Raw genomic sequence first — 20018 nt, 5'->3', positions numbered from 1 at the left:
TATCAGATGCAAAGCAACGAAGATATCCTTCCAAACATTTGTTTACTATCTCCATTTTCCAATCAGATTGAGGATGATAAGATGAGCTATGAGCTAACTGAGTACCAAGACAAGAAAATAATTTTGTCCAAAAATTTCCTGTAAAAATGGGATCTCTGTCACTTACAATAATTTTTGGGTTTCCATGTAGCTTTTGAATTGTTTCCATAAATGCCGTAGAAACTGTACTGGCTTTAAATGGATGTGATAATGCACAAAAGTGTGCATACTTGGTAAGTCTGTCAACTACCACCATGATGACACTCTTTCCCTCAGACTTGGGTAAACCTGTGATAAAATCCATTGAAACCTCCTCCCAACGTTGGCTTGGAATGGATAAAGGTTGTAATAGACCTGGTGTCTTAATTGTTTCAGCTTTATTTTGTTGGCATACCAAACATTCCGCCACAAAATTTTGAATATCCGATTTAAGGCCATCCCAAAAAAATTCCTTCTTAACCCTGTGGTAAGTTTTTAAAAATCCTGAGTGCCCTCCTAAGGGAGAAGCGTGCAATTCCAGAAGAATATTTTGTTTGAGTTGGGAATTCTTACAGAGGTATAAGCGATCTTTGTACCATAACGAATCATTTTTCCAGCTAAATGTATCAGATGTACTGGAATCTTGTTGTAACTTTCGAATAAGTTCCCACACTTCTTCATCATTCTTCCATTCCTCCCTTGCTTCGTTTATCCAATCTGGTTGGATAATAGAAATGGCACACAACAATGCTTCCACATCCTCATCCTTTCTTGAGAGTGTATCTGCCACAACATTTTGCTTCCCTTTTTTTGTATATGATTTCAAAGTCATAACCTAACATCTTTGTGACCCATTTTTGTTGTTCTTCAGAGGATAATCTTTGTTCTAAAAAGTAATCAAGGCTATCATGATCTGTTTTTACCTTGAAGTGTCTTCCCATTAGGTAGGGTCGCCATTTCTTAAGTGCATGTAGTATTGCAAACATTTCCTTCTCATAAATAACTTTGTGTAAATACTTTCCCTTGATTGGATGACTTTCGAAAGCAATGGGTCTTTCATCTTGCATTAAAACAACACCAAGTCCATTTCCAGAAGCATCACATTCCACAATAAAGGTTTTTGTGAAGTCCAGTGTAGCTAAGACCGGTGCTTGGCACATTGTCTCTTTAAGATCTTCGAAGGCCTTTGTTGCTTCAAGAGTCCATGAAAATGCATCTTTCTTCAACAATGTTGTTAGAGGTGCTGCTATTTTCCCATAATTCTTAACAAACTTGCAATAATACCCTATCAACCCGAGAAATCCTCGCAAATGCTTTATGGATGTGGGGACTTCCCATTCCTTAATGGCTTTAATTTTGCTAGGGTCTACCTTAACTCCTTCATGAGATACAATATGACCTAGATATTCCACCTCTTGTACTCCAAAGAAACATTTGGATCTTTTTGCATATAATTATTTCTCCTCCAATAGTTGTAGCACCCTGTCAATGTGTTCAACATGATTCTCCCAAGACTTGCTGTAGATCAGTATATCATCAAAAAATACTAACACAAATTTTCTAAGGAAGGGTTTGAAAATGGAATTCATCAAACCTTGAAATGTAGAAGGTGCATTGGTAAGGCCAAAAGGCATGACCAAAAACTCATAGTGACCCTCATGAGTTCTAAATGCTATTTTCGGAATGTCTCGAGTCTTCATTTTGATTTGATGATATCCTGAATGAAGATCTAACTTGGTGAAGTAAATTGATCCATGCAATTCATCCAATAATTCATCAATGATAGGAATGGGAAACTTATCTTTAATAGTGAGCTTGTTGAGCTCCCTATAATCCGGACACATGCGCCATGATCCATCCTTCTTGTGCACCAATACTACTAGAGTGGAGAAAGAACTTTGGCTAGGTTGAATTATACCAGCCTCAAACATTTCTGCAACCATATGTTCAATTTCACGCTTTTGGGCATAGGGATATCTGTACGGCCTGATGTTTGGAAGAACACTTCCTGGAATCAAATGAATAGCATGATCATGATCACGAATAGGTGGGAGACCTGTGGGAGTCTCAAATACCTAGGAATGATTGTCCAACACTTTTTGGAGATCTGGAGCAATAGATGAATTCGATGTGGAAACATCTAGCGAACATAATTGTGCAATTACACCTCATTTTTCCTTTTTTAGAAGCTTTGTCATACTGTTAGAGTTTATTATCTTTCTCGGTTTCCCTGCAATACCCTTTAATTCAACTTCCTTTCCTTCCGCATAAATTTTCATGAAAAGTTCTTGAAAGTTAAAAGCTATTGTACCCAAGGATTGTAGCCATTGGACTCTTAGTACAACATCAGCACCTCCCATTGGAATGGAAAGCATTGGGATTTTCAATACATATTCTCCCATGGATAGCTTGATATTATGGCACTTTCCAGAGCAATTTATCGTTCCTCCATTTGCAACCATCACTTGACACTCTGGTGCTAGATATAGGAAGCAATTCAATTCTTTTGCTATCTTACAATGAATAAAATTGTGGATACTTCCTGAATCAATCAACAATATTACCTTTTTCTTCTTGATTTGTCCTTCTATCTTGATGGTTTGAGGAGTGGTAATTCTAGCCAATGCATTACAAGATATGGTCGGATTCATTTCTTCTTTATCTAGGCTTTGTTCCTGGAGTATATCCTCTTCTTTTGACCTTTCTTGCTCCTTTTCTTATTCCTCTTCACAATCTATGTAGAATAATTTCTTCTTAGCACACTTATGACCTTTAGTATATTTGCTATTACAACTGTAACAAAGCCTTTTTGCTCTTTTTTTCTTCCAATTGTTGTGGTGTCAACCTTATAGGTTGTGGAAGGCTAGGGGCAACAACACTTCCATCTTTATAGTTGTGAGTGGTATGCTTCCTGGTTGCCATGATTTTGCTTTCCATTTTCCTTGCTAACCTGAATGCCTTCTCTAATGAATCAGGTTCCCAAAGGCGAACATCATGTTGGATATTATCCTTTAAAGTCCCTATGAACACATCAATCCTATGCTCCTCTGGAATATTTTTTACTCTTATGTTTAATTTTTGAAACTCCTCAATGTGCTCCATTATTGAACCCTTTTGTTTGAGACTTATCAATTGGCTAAAAAAAGTGTTGCTTTTTGTATCCTCATAATGTGCTGTCAATTCTTCCGTAAAAATTGCCCAAGTGATAATTTGTTTACGAGAGCAAAGCCATTGATACCATACAAACTAATTTGGTTCCAAATATAAAGTTTCAATACGTACCTTTTGTGTGTTTTGCACATTATTGAGATCGAAAAATTGCTCCATCTGTAATATCTATGTTGCGGGATCCTTGCCATCAAACTTCTTCATATCGATTTTTGGAATATGATGGGTCTTCAATCCAACATTAGATTCTATGTAATCATGATTAACATTTCTTTTGTTTTCATCATGAGTTTCCTTTACTACCCTTCACCATTAGTGACCATTTCTTGTAGCAACTTATTCATATTTATCTTCAATTCTTCTATCTTATCATCCATGCCATCTATTTTAGCGTCCATGCCATTCATCTTAGCTTCCATGCCATCTATCTTAGCTTCTACGCCTTAAACAATCCATCTTAGCTTCTACACCTTTCTTTAAACCATCCATCTTAGCTTCTACATCTTTCTTTAAACCATCCATCTTAGATTCTGTTACTTTTTGTGCAAGTGACACTTGTTGCACTTGGTCTCATAATTTTGATATATCATGTTGCATTTCTTCCTCTTCTTCATGAGTCATGCTAGAGCTTTCAGGTTGCTTACTAGGTGTTTGCATTTTCTTTCCTCGGGGCATCAATTACCGATAATAATGCTTTACTATGCCTTTTGAGTTCCTTCAAACTAATTTTTCAAACCAAGCTTATGCAAAAATTTAAAAAAAATACACACCTTTTTTCACTTTGTAGGAGCTTGATATTGAATTTGATGTATCTCTGTAAATTCGGATCATCCAGTTCTAAAATTGTGACCTGTAGTAACACTCTGCGTCCTGTTTCCAATGCCACCAGTCTGATCCAAATTGGATTCTCCAAGGAAGAGTTATGCACAATCTCCCAAGATGACCTGATTATAGACCTTTCCAGAAGAGCGAACTTGTATGAAGTTCCACGTGTCATTGTTTCGACCTTTGGCTCTGAAAAATATGTCCGTCCTCTTTCTATACCTTCTTACAAAATTTCAATTCAATGCTTAGAGATAAAGTTATGAAGATTTTCCCCAGGTCACCTGTTTGGAATGTAATTCAGGAGTCTGCAAAAAGACCAACTTCCTCAGATCATATCTCCGCAAATATAGCGCAGAAAGCTCTGAAATTCGGACCCGAGGTTCAATATGATTTTGCCTCAAATGGTTTGGCTTTTTTTTTTTTCGCTTTTGAAACGTCGCAGAAAAAAAATTATAGTGAAAATGCCACGATGACCTATTTGAAGCAGCGAAACCCTAGAATTCAAACCTCTGATACCAAATGTTATGAAACCAGCTCACAAAAAGATAGAAAAAATAGATCAACACCTTAGAATTCAGCCTCTTCGAGGGGGCAACCTCCTTTACATTACATAAATGAACAATTCTTGGATGATTCAAATGACAAAACCTCCTTTCCATATATAGGAGTAAAAGGGGTCACAATATAACCAAACCGACCTAACAATAACAATATAAGGGCACAAAAATAACAATAGAGAGATTCTATGGGGCACAGTAATAACACTATAATATTAATGGGGGCACCACTAGTATTATAGGGACCTAAAATATAAATTATTTTCATAACATTGCCTCTTTTCAAAAAGCTTTGTTCTCAAAGAGCTTATTGCTGACAAGGCGTGTCATCTATTTCTATTCACATCTTTCAGAATTCTTTGATTTGTTATCTTCAATGATACAAGATGATAGGATCCTCTGAGTGATAAACACAATTTTCGAATTGAAAAAGAATTTGACCATCCTAAATTAATCTTTTGTGGAATCTTACGATTACTAGATATTTCATGTGAATTTTTATCACAAGATTGAATTACACTAACATAGTAGTCTTCAGCACATAAGTTCGTTGTTTCTGTTTTGAGTGATATGGATATGCAAACTGATTGAATTGTTTTCTTTTGTGATTCAAATGTCAATAAGGAGTTCTTGTGGTTTGATTTTCCCTTATCATGCATGTGGCAATTTCCTGATTTACTAGAGGTATTGATGTTTTTGAGTTGGTCACAAAATCTTCGCTTGGAATTTTCATTGTTTGAACTGCAACATCGAAATATGTTTTTACTTCAACTGGCTTTTCATCTTCTTGAGTTGTGATATTTACGGGATCAATGTTCGTTCCTTTTTCTTCAACTTGACTTTCTACATTTCGACGTTTCCTTCTCGATAAGCTATTGTCCCTTGTTTTCCAATGACTTTTTGTCCTTCTTAAGTTTCTTAATTTGTGTTAGTAAATTTTCACTATGGTCCTTAAGCCAAGAGGCTTCTTCAATTTTCTCAGTGGTGATTTTGTCAACTTCCATTTGCATATTTTGTATCATTTTTTTTTTTCTTTCTTGAAAAATGACTTTTGAAATATCTTGTATGTTTTCTGGTGTTGCTAAATATGATTTCAATGTAATGTATTGTAGTGTTATTTTTTTCTTCTTGTAGGAAAATGTTAAAAACTTCTTCATATTTAAGATGGACGCCAGTGATTCCATCCAGGGTGAACCTAGAATTATATTACCATTGTAAAAAAATAAAGTTTTAACAGTGAATTACTAGATAAAAGTATAATCTCCAATACTTAGTTATAAATTGCTTATGTCATATTGTTTGTTATTCGTCAAATCCATCATTTCAATTATATTCGATTTAGGAATCACTAATTGGTTAGCACATTCAATACTAACATGATTACCATCTTGATTAGGATCGATAAAGATTATAATATCCCTTCTATAAAGATTATAATATCCATTCTTGCAAGTGATCCTTTGATTTTAAATAGTGCACTAACACATTTACTAAAAGTTTTAGTAAATCTTCCATTATTGATCTCTATTTTACTTTTTTGGGATGAACTTAAGGTCTTAAAAGTACCCCCTTTAACTTTATTAATTCTTCAAACCCCTTTAAGTGTAACTCCTTTTAATTTTAATTTTTTTACTTTATTTTATTTTTGAATAATCCTTATTTTTAAACCTTTTTCTTAATTTAACTATTAAAGTGAATGTTCCTTAAATTTTCTTGTAACTTATATAATAGTTAGATTTATTTATTTATTAATTTTTTTCTTAAACATTTGACCTTGAGAAATACTATTTTCACATGTTGACAACTTAATACTTATATGTATTTTGGTGGAAATGAATATAATTATTGTCTACAGAAGGTTATGGTATTTTGATTAGAGTTGATTTAAAATAATATTGGTGCACACAAAATACACTTCATGGCAAATGATGTTCATCATCTACAGGGCTGCCACCAAGTTTTTCATGTTGCCATACTCACAGAGATTTTATTTAAATCGATGGTTGTATGTACGAATATAATGTGGAAAGCTCCGCGACAAAGGTCGTTCAATGGGGTATAACGTAGACAACAATATAGTTTATGTTTGGTTTTTGGTATGACAACGACTGTACAATAGATATAAGCGACAAATTACAGGATGTTTGACTATGGCGGCTCTGGAGCAGATAATGTTGGGTGAAGTTAGGATAGTGTGGCGTGAATGTTTGCAACAGAGGCAGAGGCAACATGCACACTGGGTGTTTCTCTCTATGGTCACAAATTTCTTCTTGGTGGCACTATGTATTGTCACGATTTTCTTCTTGGTGGCACTATGTGCAGAGGACCTGCGCTAACAACAAACTTTTAATTGATGGGGACACTGACTTGTGGTCTGTCTATAAGGTGTGTATGGGTCAACTGGTTTGCAATAGATGCGATTGGGAGTTTAAGTAGTGGCAGATGTGGATGACAGGGCTGTGTGCAATGACCAAGTAAGTCGCCAATATTTTTTTTATATACCTTTTATTTATTTATTTTCTATATATATATATATTGACTTTTAATTAATTTTTTTATTAACTTTGTTTTTTTCTTTTATAAACTTTTATTATTATTATTATTATTTTAATTATATGGCCAAAGCCCTGACAATTAAAACTACAAAATGGAGAAGATCCAAACTCTGTGTAGCAAAACACTTCAATTGACGAAAGGTTGATGGCCAAAGGTTGGATCAAACTGGCTCTGTGTAGTGGTTGAGCGGCCAAAGAATCAAACAACTCTGATACCAATGTAATGAACAAAGTTCGTATATGCAACAAAATATTCAGAATATTTGAAATATAAGAATGCCCATCATGGACGAATAATATTTTCATATAATAATGCTTTAATACAAGTGATATGAGATACGTTGATTACAGATGAAGACCCACTTATAGACCTAGACAGGTGCCCCTTCATGAGTGGTCATGTCTTAGAGACATACCTCTTCTATATTAATCATTATTATGATTATGATTATTATTTACATTTATATTATTTTTATATAAATTATATTCATAACAAAGTGTATAGCTCTCACACACTTGATTTGGTAAAAGTACTAGTCTTATTATACCTTGTTATTTATATCCTCTCCACAACGTGCCTTATATGCCTTATATAGAGTTGCAAACTTTTATCCTTTATTAATAAAAAATTTCCTCAAAACAAGGGTGGTTCTAATACTACTCGAAAGAAAACAAGTAGTAAAAATATTAAAGTATAAAAATATATGTATTTAATATACTAAAGAATAATGATTATTTACAATATGTGCTCTATTTTTTTCAATTTGTAGAAAAATAAGTTTTTTTTTTTTTTAAATGCCATTTTTTACAATATTTTAATAGTTTTATTTAATCATTATTTATATTCTAAAGTTATAATGTAATATAAATAACGTATTTATTTTAATATATTAGAACTGTGACATTAAAAAAATATTAATTGATAATACGGTTGTTAACAAAATTGATGACAATTTTAATTATGGCACTACAGATGCTCACTCAAGATAAGATGATTGCAAAAATTGTTAAATTTTCTAGTGTTGTATGGTTAGCAAAATCACTTATTCCAATTCTTCCTCAATTAGCAATCAATTATCCAATAAATTCAGTCTCCCGGTAATAATAAGCAATTGTAGATAGAACAATAAATCTGATGTACAATAAAAGACAACTAAGAGAAATAACAAGCGACACAAGATTTGGTCATAGACTAGGGAAAAACCCCACAAAGGGGAAAACCCTTTCAACTTCTCTTCTATTAGATTGCCATCAAATGTTCAACAAAGAGATACAATGTTCCAATTCAACAATAAAGAGCCATAGTAAAATATTTAACTTTATCCAACAATCCACTAACCAAACTTTAAGAGATAAGCCCAAAAATAAAATATGGTCAAAGTCAGCGATACTCAACAACAAAAATTAATGCCCTAACTAGTCCACAAGTCAATGATTAACAATCCTCCAAAAGAGCTCGGTCAACTGTCAAACAATTCGACCTCCTTTGCTAGTCAAACTTCAGTAAAAAAAATCCCAAAAAGATTCGGTCAAAGGATAGAAAACTACGATCAAACTTTAGATTTCCGTGGTCAAACTTTAGTCAACAAACCTACGATCAACCCAATTCAACCTTCCCAGAAAATTTCAATTCCTTCACTAAGAAATCCGGCCTCCAAAAATAAATTTTTGGCGAGTCAAGCCAAGTCAAAACTGGTCAACAACAACCCAAACAATAAAGTCAATGCAGAAATTTTAGAACAACCTCCTTCCTTTCACACACGTGAACTCAAACTCCTTGTTTCAGACCTATACAAACCAATCAAGAGAGGGGAGAGAAAATGAGATGAGTTGATGTGATGTCCAAATGAGGTGTATTTATATGTGACTTTAGAGACCCAAATTTGACTTTAGGTCGACCTGTACTTTTGTGACCCATAATCCAAATGAAATTTGATAGTACCAAAGCCCTTCATAGGATAAGTAGAATTGTCCCCAAGAATGACCTTTAGATTAGTCTCCCTCTCAACCAAGTTTGAGAGGACTTCACGATACCCAAAGAAATGTCAAAAGGCCCAATTATCTACTAACCAACTATCACGCAAGTTCGGAGGAGAAGAACTAGAAAGAGCAGAAATAAGAATATATTCAAATTGAGTAGCAACAGTATTGTTTCCATACCTTGAGTTTCTTGATCTCTTTTGAGGATGGTAGCCTTATTCATGATCATTAGGAGCATCTCTTCTTCTTCTATCATTAAACCTGTTGTTGTTGAAGCCACGATTAGACCTTCAAGCATCTCTTTTCCGAGCAGTCTTGAGCATAATGACCATACTTGTGACAATTATAACATTCAATCTTTGACATATCCTTGTCCCTTCTTTATCTTCCCCAAGAATGACCTTTAGACTAGTCTCCCTCCTAACCAAGTTTGAGAGGACTTCACGATACCTAAAGAAATGTCAAAAGGCCCGATTATCTACTAACCAAATATCACGCAAGTCCAGAGGAAAAGAACTAGAAAGAGAAGAAATAAGAATATATTCAAATTGAGTAGCAACAATATTGTTTCCATACGTTGAGTTTCTTGATCTCTTTTGAGGATGGTAGCCTTTTTCATGATCATCAGGAGCATCTCTTCTTCTTCTATCATTAAACCTATTGTTGTTGAAGCCACGATTAGACCTTCGGGCATCTCTCTTTTCCGGACAGTCTTGAGCATAATGACCATACTTGTGACAATTATAACATTCAATCTTTGACATATCCTTGTCCCTTCTTGATCTTCTATTAGAATCCCTGGATGCTGGAGTAGGCTTGAATTAGATGGACCTCTTATTTTCCTTTTCTCGTCCTAGTCTACACATGCAAAGAGTTGTCTTTCATGCTTTGAATTCTCCCTCTAGAGATAAGCTTGGTTTCTTCTTGAGTACATTTACCAACCAACTCATTAAATGTCAGAAATTTGTCGTTGTTGCTTATAGTAGTAATGAAGGTTTCCCAAATACGAGGAAGGCCTTGAAGAGCGACAAGCACCAACTCTCTATCAGATATAGGTTCTCATGACATATGATTTCACAAATTCCCCCTTGTTCATTTTTGTGTCCTTGAGTTGACTGTTCAAGGAGAGAACATGATTCAAGTTGTTGACCTCATACATCCCAACCAACTTGTCATAGATATCCTTAGACTTCTTTGATTTTCTAATGTAAGCAAGCAAATGATCTTTTAATGAATCAATACGTATTTTCTTGGCTTTGAGCTCACTTTTCTTATGCTTGGCCTTAGCAACAACAAGAGCATTTTCCGATGGCTTAGGAACTTTTCCTTGCACATATTCCAAAACATCATTTTCGTCCAATGTTACTTCCAACCTGATTTTCCAAGCAACAAATCACCCAACTTCTTTGTATCCTTGAAGTAAGAGGTAGACATCTTGACCAAGTAGCTTCTTCCAAATAGATTCTTTCAAAGATGATTACTTGTCTCTTGCCTCCTTGGGCTTGTCTTCACCTCACCTCTGATACCATGTTAAATTTTCCAGTGTTCTCTGCTTAGCACAATCACTTATTCCAATTATTCTTCAATTAGCAATCAATTATCTAATAAATTCAGTCTTCCTGTAACAAAAAACTATTGTAGATAGAACAGTGAATCCTATCTACAATAGAAGACATCCAAGAGTAATAACAAGAGAGACAAGATTTGGTCAAAGATCAGGGAAAGACCCCATAAGGGAGAAAACCCTTTCAAATTCTTCTATTAGATTTTCATCAAATGTTCAACAAAGTGATATAATGTTCCAATTCAACAATAAAGAGTCAAAGACAAATATTTGACTTTATCAACCAATTCACTAACTAATCTTCAAGAGATGAGCCCAAAAATCAAATCTAGTCAACAAGTCAAATATGGTCAAAGTCAACAACACAATTGATGACCTAACCAGTCCACAAGTCAACGACCAATAATCCTCCTAAAGAGCTTGGTCAACTGTCAAATAACTCAACCTTCTTTGCTGGTCAAACTTCAATCAAAACAGTCCCAAGAAGATTCTATCAAAGGAGAGAGAATTGCAGCCAATATTTATATTTATGTGGTTAAACTTCAATCAACAAACCTGCGGCCAACCCAAGTCAACCTGCCCAAAAAAGTTTGATTCATTCACTACGAAATTCGGCCTCCAAAAATCAAAATTTTGCAAATCAAACCAAGTGAAAATGCCAAATAAAAACTGGTCAATGAAAACCCAAACAGAAAAGTCAACACATAAATTTCAGAACAACCTCCTTCCCTTTGCATGTGTGAACTCAACCTCCTTGCTTCAGACTTGTACGAACCAATCAAGAAAGGAGAGAGAAGATGAGATGAGTTGATATGATGTCCAAATGAGGTGACCTTGAGGTGTATTTATATGTGACTTTGGAGACCCAAATTTGACTTTAGGCTAACCCATACTTTTGTGTACTTGTGGGTTTTTCATTAAAAATAATATTTTTCCTTGAGCAAATTAAATTCTTCCAAGGGCAAAGAGGGTCTTCTCTAGACGAGGAAGGTTGTCCAATGGACATAATTTATCCCTGAGCTGTCAAATTAACAAAAAATTCTAATAGAAAAAACAAAAAAACAAAAAATCTTTTATTTTAAAATACATATATTTAATTGAAAATTTGATTATTAAATTTATGGAGTTGTCTACCAAGGCAGCGAATTTGCTCATAGGGCCAAAACCTACCAAAATCCGACCATCTTTTTCCTAAAAAATCTGACGATAAGAGTGCTTGAATCTTGTTTTTGATGATGAAAATGGATTCAACAGCATCAAAAATCCCTGGGGCACCTAAAATCTTGAAGTTTGACGACTGTAACTAGATTTTACAAAAATTTTCACTAGATTTTACCAAAATTGTGCCAAAATTTCCGTTGTTTTCTAGACAAATTTGTAGCCTCATTAGACTAGGATTTTGTTGATTTCATATAACTAAGTTAACCTTTCCAAACTCTGTAATTTTACATTCATAAACAATATCTTTTATTTAACATTAATATATGCATTTTTAAAATATTGAAGACATCCAATCTTATTATACTTTGATTAATATTAAATTCAAAACATTTTTAATTGTGATTGTTTATCTTTTATTTAACATTAATATATACATTTTTTAAATATTTGAAGACATCCAATCTTATTATACTTTGATTAATATTAAATTCAAAACATTTTAAATTGTGATTTAATATTATTTAACAATGCCAAAAATATGACATCATATTTTTTCAAATTATCTTTTCATCTTCTGTTATTTAAGATGTTAATGACTAAAGTTACTCAATTAATGATAACATTTGAGTTTATGTTTAATTTTAAACTTTGTATAGTCTTATATAAATCTTTTTTTTTTCTTTTTCTACATAAGACTAATTCTATTGAAAGATGCAAAAAATAGTTACAATGAGGCCCTAGCCTTAGCTGTTTTGTACAGTTTCCATCAGGAGTATCTAAACTGCCCCATATTTGGGGAAACCAGTTTGCTATAGCAAAAAACCAAACATGTGACCTTGACCCAAAACAAAAGAGCTCCAGAAGAAGTTTTGACATGACAAAAAAAGACACAGGTGAAGTAATGATAGAATAACCTTTCGTTTAGACAAAAAACAGACACAGCAAGTGACTTGACCAAACCAGTTAGCAGTTGAGACCTTAGTTGACGCGTGGGTGGCAGCAGATGCCACGTGGCTTCATTTGGGTTCATCCTGGTCTGGAGTCTCCTCAGCTATGTGACAAGCATAATGATACCAAACCTCATTTGCTTCCACCACGCCGCCTTCTGCCATGCCACCTTGTGGCTCCCTCGCAGGAAAAGTGCCACTCGTACTACCAGCCATAGGCACCAAAACAGACGCTCCAACTAAGCTGCCACCTGGTTGCTGACTATCATCAGTTCGTCCACCTTCTGCACGCAAACCGCCACTCCAAATTCCCCTGCCTTCTTCCTCCGGGAGCATCCTAGAGTCACAGCCTATTCCATGACTGCGCTCCTCCTGATGCAGCATTTCAGAGCGACCTAATGGAGCGCCGTGCTACTCACTTTCTTCAGAGAAGAAGACAACGGTTATGTTGGCAGTGATGATAGGTCTGTTAAGGTTGCTCTGGAACCTGAATTGCGTCGAATGATGGGCCAAACCAGGGGGTAGAGGAAAAGTTGCAGTATGTACCCTGAAATCGCTGTGCTTAACAATTGAAGCCTGCCCACGACCCCATTCGCTGCGACCGTCAGGATAATTCCTGTGAGGCGAGCTGGGAGGGGGAGGATTTTCATGGGGAGGAGAAGGTGGGGTAGGTTCGAAGCTCTACATTGCTTGTGAGCGAATGCTACCACCTCGAATACCACCTCTGCGACTCCTCATTCTATGACGGACCATGTTAATATGGTGGGAAGGGAATTTAGTAGGATAGAAGACCAGGAAGGAGAGTACAGGATGAACAGAGGGCGTTTGGTCAGGATTCAGAGGGCAAAGCCTGGACTGGGGATAGTGGTGCCCGTTTCCAAAGTCAATACAACATAGAAGCCAGCAGTGGCTCCCGGTAATTGTCCGACTGCAGGGATTTTCAGCTTGGGGTGGGCAAATATTGAGGGGAGGAGGGAAGATTGAGGGGTTAGGAGGTTCCATATCAAGGCAGGCGATGTCTAGGTCTCAGCTTGAGTGACCATTTAATGCAGCTTGCTGGCGCGCCTGAGCTCGTTTCAAGTGAGCATAGGATGGTGTGCTAGCCACCATTTGGCTCGTCCGAACGCCGCCGATCAGTCGGTTCTTCATTGAATGCTTCGATGGTCACCCGCATCCGGGTATATAAATCTTATTTTAAGAAAGATTATCAATTACAATTTAATTCAAAAATGAGATGTTAATGACTAAAGTTACTCAATTAATGATAACATTTGAGTTTATGTCTAATTTTAAACTTTATATAGTTTTATATAAATCTTCTCTCAAATTTGCTCTTCTTCTATCCAGCATTCAAGTTGTCCAGATGATGGATCCCGGTTGGGATTTGAAACGTTGGTAGCAAATGGTTCTTACTGTGGATTCTCCGGTAACTAAGTCGAAAATATATAAATCTTATTTTAAGAAAGATTGTCAATTACAATTTAATTCAAAAATGATGTTACAATGCAAAATGTCTCATTTTTAAATAATATAAATCTATTTTAATCATTTGGAAAGATATAATTGTCAATTAGAAACCTTTCGTATAAAATTAAGATTAAAATAAATTTTATGTTTTTTTTAATAATAAATTAATTTTATTATTTTAAAAATCATTAAAAATCATTTTTTTCATTTTAAATTGACCATTACAAATATATATATATATATATATATATATATATATATATATATATATATATATATATATTTTCATTAAAATGTAAAATGGATGTCATTTTTCTCTTTAAAGAAACGATCACAATTTACGACATCATTTTGATCTTAGGCCACTAAATCTACCCCAAAATCTTATAAAAATGAAACCAACTTTAAACATGCAAAATAATGATGTCATCACCCAATTAAGTGGAAGATAGTTTGAGTTAAATATACTTCCCTCGTTCTCCTAAATTGAATATAGAGTATAGAGTGCAACTCACGGCCAAATTAGACTACTAGACTACATCTTCACACCATGATATTACAGGATAATGAGTTAAACACTACAACAAAACAATTTAACATGTACAACATGGGAATTTGAAATGTTAATTTACATAAATTTTATTGCAGGATACAGTATCATTAAAGATGTGATTGGGTACAACCTTGCAGCCCAGAAAGTTAACTCAAAATGCTTTAAAGCATATTTATTGTAATTTTTCTCCCTAACACATGGCCACCGTTTGAAACTGCAAGGGGTTGGAAGACAAGGAAGCCAAGACCTTCAAAAAAGTGAAATATCGTGAATTGGTACACTAGATTTTACAGTAGAAGTAACATGCTACTCAAAACTTTTGTTATCATACATTTCATAAAATTTCTGGTATGTCTGTTCTGTAAGTGGCCTTATATAGGAGAGAATTTTTAGGTCAGATAACTTTTAACGGGTCCATTCCTCCTTTTGTATGTACAATGGCCAATATAAATGCTCTTTAGCTTACAAAAAAGTTCTCACAATCATGTAGGCGGGCGAAAATCTCCTCATAACTTGGCCTATCATCGGCATAAGCCCAGCAGTCTGGAAAGAAGATAACAAACAAAATCATTATGCACACCCACAAAGTTACAGGACTCTGAACAGGTCATGCAAAGGCATATATAGCACATACCTGATATCAACTTGCCAATAGGGCCTTCTGGTATCTCCAACCGTGCCCCTTCATGTGCAACAGAATAAACCACCTGGTAATGTACAAAGCAAGACGAGGAATCCAGTAATGCTAAGGTAAGTAAGCCTTGAATTAGCAGGTGGTAACGAAACCGCATTGAACATGAAATTGCGCTTTCAAGTCATTGTTTAAGTGGCACTGAAATGACTTCATTGTCCTATTAAAAATAACAGTACACTTTGAAACAACGAGGAAGTTGATTTCTTGGCATGCAACCCGTAGTACGTAAAACGCATTTATCAAATTGCAGCACTTACTTGCATTGGTTTCACACCTTCCCAAGGACGTTTTAAGGTATACAATTCCCAGATTATCACCCCAAGACTGAACACATCACACTTGTCTGTAAACGGTTCATTGCGCAAAAGTTCTGGTGCCATCCACTCAGGAGTTCCAGCAGCGGTTGAATCCTTTATGGGGAGCTCTGTCATTATCCGGGAAAGACCAAAGTCGCAGATTTTAACTGTCCAATGTTTGTCAACAAGACAATTTGCGCTTTTCAGATCTCGATGCACTATATTCATCCGCTGTATGCACATCATCCCCCTTCAACGATTAAGGTGAGGACAGCCATGAATTCGGTATTGCAGAATCATGACATAAAAAAGAGTGGATATCAGTCCAAGGTAGTGATTGATTCATGTACAAAGGTTAAATAACTGAAATTAACTTCATAAAAATAACAATGACACAAAGGAATGAGAGTGCTCAATATCTGAGCGCAGTTATATCTGAAATTAATTTTCTAATACTGAAAAGCTAAAAGATAAAACTACTAAATCTGTTCTGAAATGCTATAACTGTCAAAATTTTAATTTTAGGTATGCATTTTAGGTATGTTCTATGCTAGAGCAATTTATTTCAATTTTCACAGTTATCTCCATATCTTTTCCAAAATAGCAATCACATCAGCATTAAAGTAAACTGCAGATAGAACATAAAAATAAATCGCAGAAGAAAAGCCAAGACAAGAGGACACAAGATGTGGCGCTAGCCAGGGACAAACCCCAATGTGGGGAAACCCTTGATCAATTCTTCTTTTATGTTCTTCAAAGTTCAGCAGAGAGAGATAGTACATTTACAACAGAAGTCAACACTTTGACTTATCTAGATCTGAGCATAAATCATCTCCTATAACGATGATACATGAGATCAGTGGAAGACATTCTACTTCAACTGATTCTCCAAGGTGATGGCTTCACCTATCGTAGTGTTGCATTTGGTCCATTTGCTGCACCTTACCGCGTAGCACCATGCTGTACCATCACAGTGTTGGACTTTGATGACTGAGCTGCTCTCATCATCATGCTGCGCATTACGCTGCATCTCTCATCATCATGCAGCCCTATTCATCATCATGCTGTTCCTTACTTAACATCATTCCTTCCGCTGAGATCATCATGATGCACATTCACATTAGTGCCATCGAGATCAAGTTTGTGAGACCACCATTCACTGAGATATGAGAGTTATATCGACGTCAAGAAATGATCCTATAACTGTCATAAGACTGTAATTAAGAACATATCATGAAGATCATTCCTTGTCATTAATATATACTTATTGATCACCAAGTATAAGTCATATCCTTATAGATCTGACTGGGAGAATGCCGAGATATATATAGTGATCTTCTATACTATAATAGTTATGCAGAGAACGTAGTCCTTCTGCTTCAAACCCTAACCACTGCTGGCTATTATGCTGAGACTGCTTCAGGAATACCTCCTGGATCTACTTCATCAATGGTATGCCAAGATTGTAATGGTGCTTCGGAGATCATTGAGACTGGGAGGAGGCTAAAACTATAACAAGACAGTGAGGAGACCGAAACTCCATGATTGCGTGTAACTGTCTTCATTAACTGTGTATAAGGTGTTTCTATGTCTGCGTATTTTGGAGTCTCCATTACCTGCGTATATGAGTCTTTATAACAGTGTTTAGAGTGACTGCGGCTCTTTGCGGTTTCATACCTTGGTTGTGGCTTCATGCCTTGACCCAATACATGGACTATTGTTGCGTCCTCATCCTACTTCCGAAATCTGAACATGACTGCACCTAATACGAACCTGCTCCTCCATGTGCGAGTTCTGTGCTTGAGTGAACATGTCTCCTTAGCTGTATGTACAGGTCTCTATTGACTCCGTGATAGGACTGCGTTTAGGCTTCTACAGGCAGCGTATAAGGGCCTCCATCTTTGCTGCTAGGATTATCATACAACAGCTAGGGCTTCATCTGTGGCTCTGCGGCTAGGGCACCATATAAGGCCAGCGTACACTTTTAGTGTCTCTCCTTCACCAAAACCCAAAGACGTGGAGAGGAGGAGATCACCTTAAGAGTGTATGTGTGTTACCAAATGACTTCAAGTGCTCTATATTTTTACTAAAACATAGAGGTTGAATAGACATGACCTTTGGGCTTCTTGAGCCTACATAAGTTGCTGGCCGACTTGACAATTAGTCTTATAACACAAATAAATTCATAACTCCATGAATACTTGATGGAATCGGATGATCTTTAGATCAATCTTATACCTTTCGATGAGAGGGATCCAATAAAAATATTCTTAGGAAATTTGATTTCACCAAAACTTGTCAAACAGCCAAGTCAGCAATGACCCATCTTAGTATCGACAGAATGATTGCGTGCCCAAACAGCGTTTGAAAAAAGTAAAAATAAAAAAACCCCAGATGAAACTTAAACCCAATCGTCATCCAATCCACCACCTTTGAAGTAGTCATGTCTTCCGGTTAACCACTTCTATGGAATTTTGTTTAACTTTTAACATCGATTAAAGAATATTATTTTAAATCTGAACACAAATATATTAATTTAAACTTTTAACATCAAATTAAGATGGAATCCCTATTTTAGGATGTTTGGTGATAGAATTAGATCCATTTGACCTTATACACAACATAAAAAGAGGAGTCTCTTCAGTGTTCAACACATTTATAAACAACGTTTTAGAGTCTCAACATATATGTAAAAGAGGTCCTTTTACCCTTCCTCTTGCACCCCTTGAGTTGGAAATTCTGGATTTTAAGATTGAAACCTAGTAGAGGAATAAGTCCATTCAATGGTCCTTGCTGATTGAAACCTATATTCTACCCAATGGTGCCAGTTGACACTTGAAACCTATATTCTGAACAAGATTTTTATGTAATATTTGATGTAAAAATGTAACAAGTGTTGTCTATAGAAGTTGTGGGGGCTATGAGTACTTAAAATTACACATCAACAACTAAATTTTCTATCTAGACACACTTTGAGGGTGAAAAAATATGTTTAAACCCCTCTTGAGTCATATTTTTTGTTTTCCAGCAAAAATGAAAAAATAATTAGTCGGAAATTGGTCAAAAAATTAAAATGAGAGAAAAACAAAACTCTCTCCCAGTAAGAAAATATAAAAAAAGGATATGCACTTTCCCAATAAGAGAATCTTTACAGATCAAGCTTGAAATTCCCTCGAAAAATTCATTGGTCCAAAAAAGAATTAATTTCCTAAGAAAATCAAATTTTTGGTCCAAGATAGTTATGTTGAACGAGGAGATTTAGAGGAGAAAAATTTGGAAAAAATATTTCTCGACCGGAATCAAATTTTTTCGTCAATCCAACACCATCTTCAAGGGAGATCGAATTTTTTCTTCAAGATCAATGCAGAGATCAAGGGTCAAAATTATTTTGGCATTGATGAAGCTTTCAACTAGTTGTTTTCTCCTGGGATCAAGTCAAATTTGTGCAATTCGTTAGACCTAGCCGTTTTCACTTGGAGAGGGAACTAGATCTCTTATTTTTTCTATAAATTGAACTCATATCTCCTCATTTTAACAATGAAAAGTCAAGCAATTGACCCTTTACTTTGTATTGGAAATATTTTATGAATAATAAAGAAGTCTTTGGGGGTCAATTCATGGTGGTGTTCCTCTTCTATCTTTTATGGTAAACCCTCTCTGAATTTTGTTCTTAATGCTCTATCGGTTTTAATTTAAATTATTGTTATTTCACTAGCCAATTGTGGATCTACTATTTGCATAGCTTGACGTTAGAGAAACATTTTTGAAATTAATTGATCTAGCGGTTATCTCTAGAGGTTCATTGTACTATCTATCTCCTCGTGATCTAATGATTTTGATCTTTGTTGGAATTTCTAAGTTTAACCCGTTAGAAATTCTTCCTGTACTATCTGGTTTATTTCTTCCTACTTGTTCAATTACTTAACAAGTTATTTACCATGTAAATACTGAAAATAAACATAAGTACAGTATCAACATCTACAGATCATCAACTGAAAGAAAACGAGCACACAAGTGACACCGCTATTTTTGGACCAATGTCCTCGGAAAAACCCAATGCGGGAAAACCGATGCAACTATTCAAATTTCAGAGGGTTTTATTACTATGCAGTTTTCAGAATACAACCAGGGTTCCAGAAATGGCTCACCCAACAGAGAATGCCCTCAGCAGTAGTACCTATCCTCGGAGACAGATATTCCGGCTGATAAATCATTGGATGAACAATCCCACAG

At 35.4% G+C, this 20018-nt stretch overlaps 1 protein-coding gene across 4 annotated transcripts in view; it reads right to left on the bottom strand.

Annotated features, from left to right (window-relative positions):
- Window positions 1-14852: 14852 nt before the first annotated feature.
- LOC149140189 (serine/threonine-protein kinase EDR1-like) overlaps window positions 14853-20018 on the bottom strand; it is a 499775-nt gene continuing 494609 nt past the window's right edge. For all 4 annotated transcript variants that reach the window (XM_089447023.1, XM_089447024.1, XM_089447025.1 and 1 more), the window contains 3 exons: window positions 15747-16035; window positions 15430-15502; window positions 14853-15338 (listed from right to left, as the gene is read on the bottom strand). In XM_089447023.1, the coding sequence (XP_089303149.1) occupies window positions 15253-15338; window positions 15430-15502; window positions 15747-16035 (448 nt within the window). In that variant the 3' untranslated portion in view covers window positions 14853-15252. The remainder of the gene's footprint in view (window positions 15339-15429; window positions 15503-15746; window positions 16036-20018) is intronic.

The sequence above is a fragment of the Pinus tabuliformis genome, chromosome X (genome assembly GCF_031772625.1).
Source record: "Pinus tabuliformis cultivar Carrire ecotype Pingquan chromosome X, CPIR1, whole genome shotgun sequence".
NCBI classification, from domain to species: Eukaryota; Viridiplantae; Streptophyta; class Pinopsida; order Pinales; family Pinaceae; genus Pinus; species Pinus tabuliformis.
The sequence above is the reverse complement of the archived record's forward strand: the minus strand, read 5'-3'. Positions and strand labels throughout refer to the sequence as shown.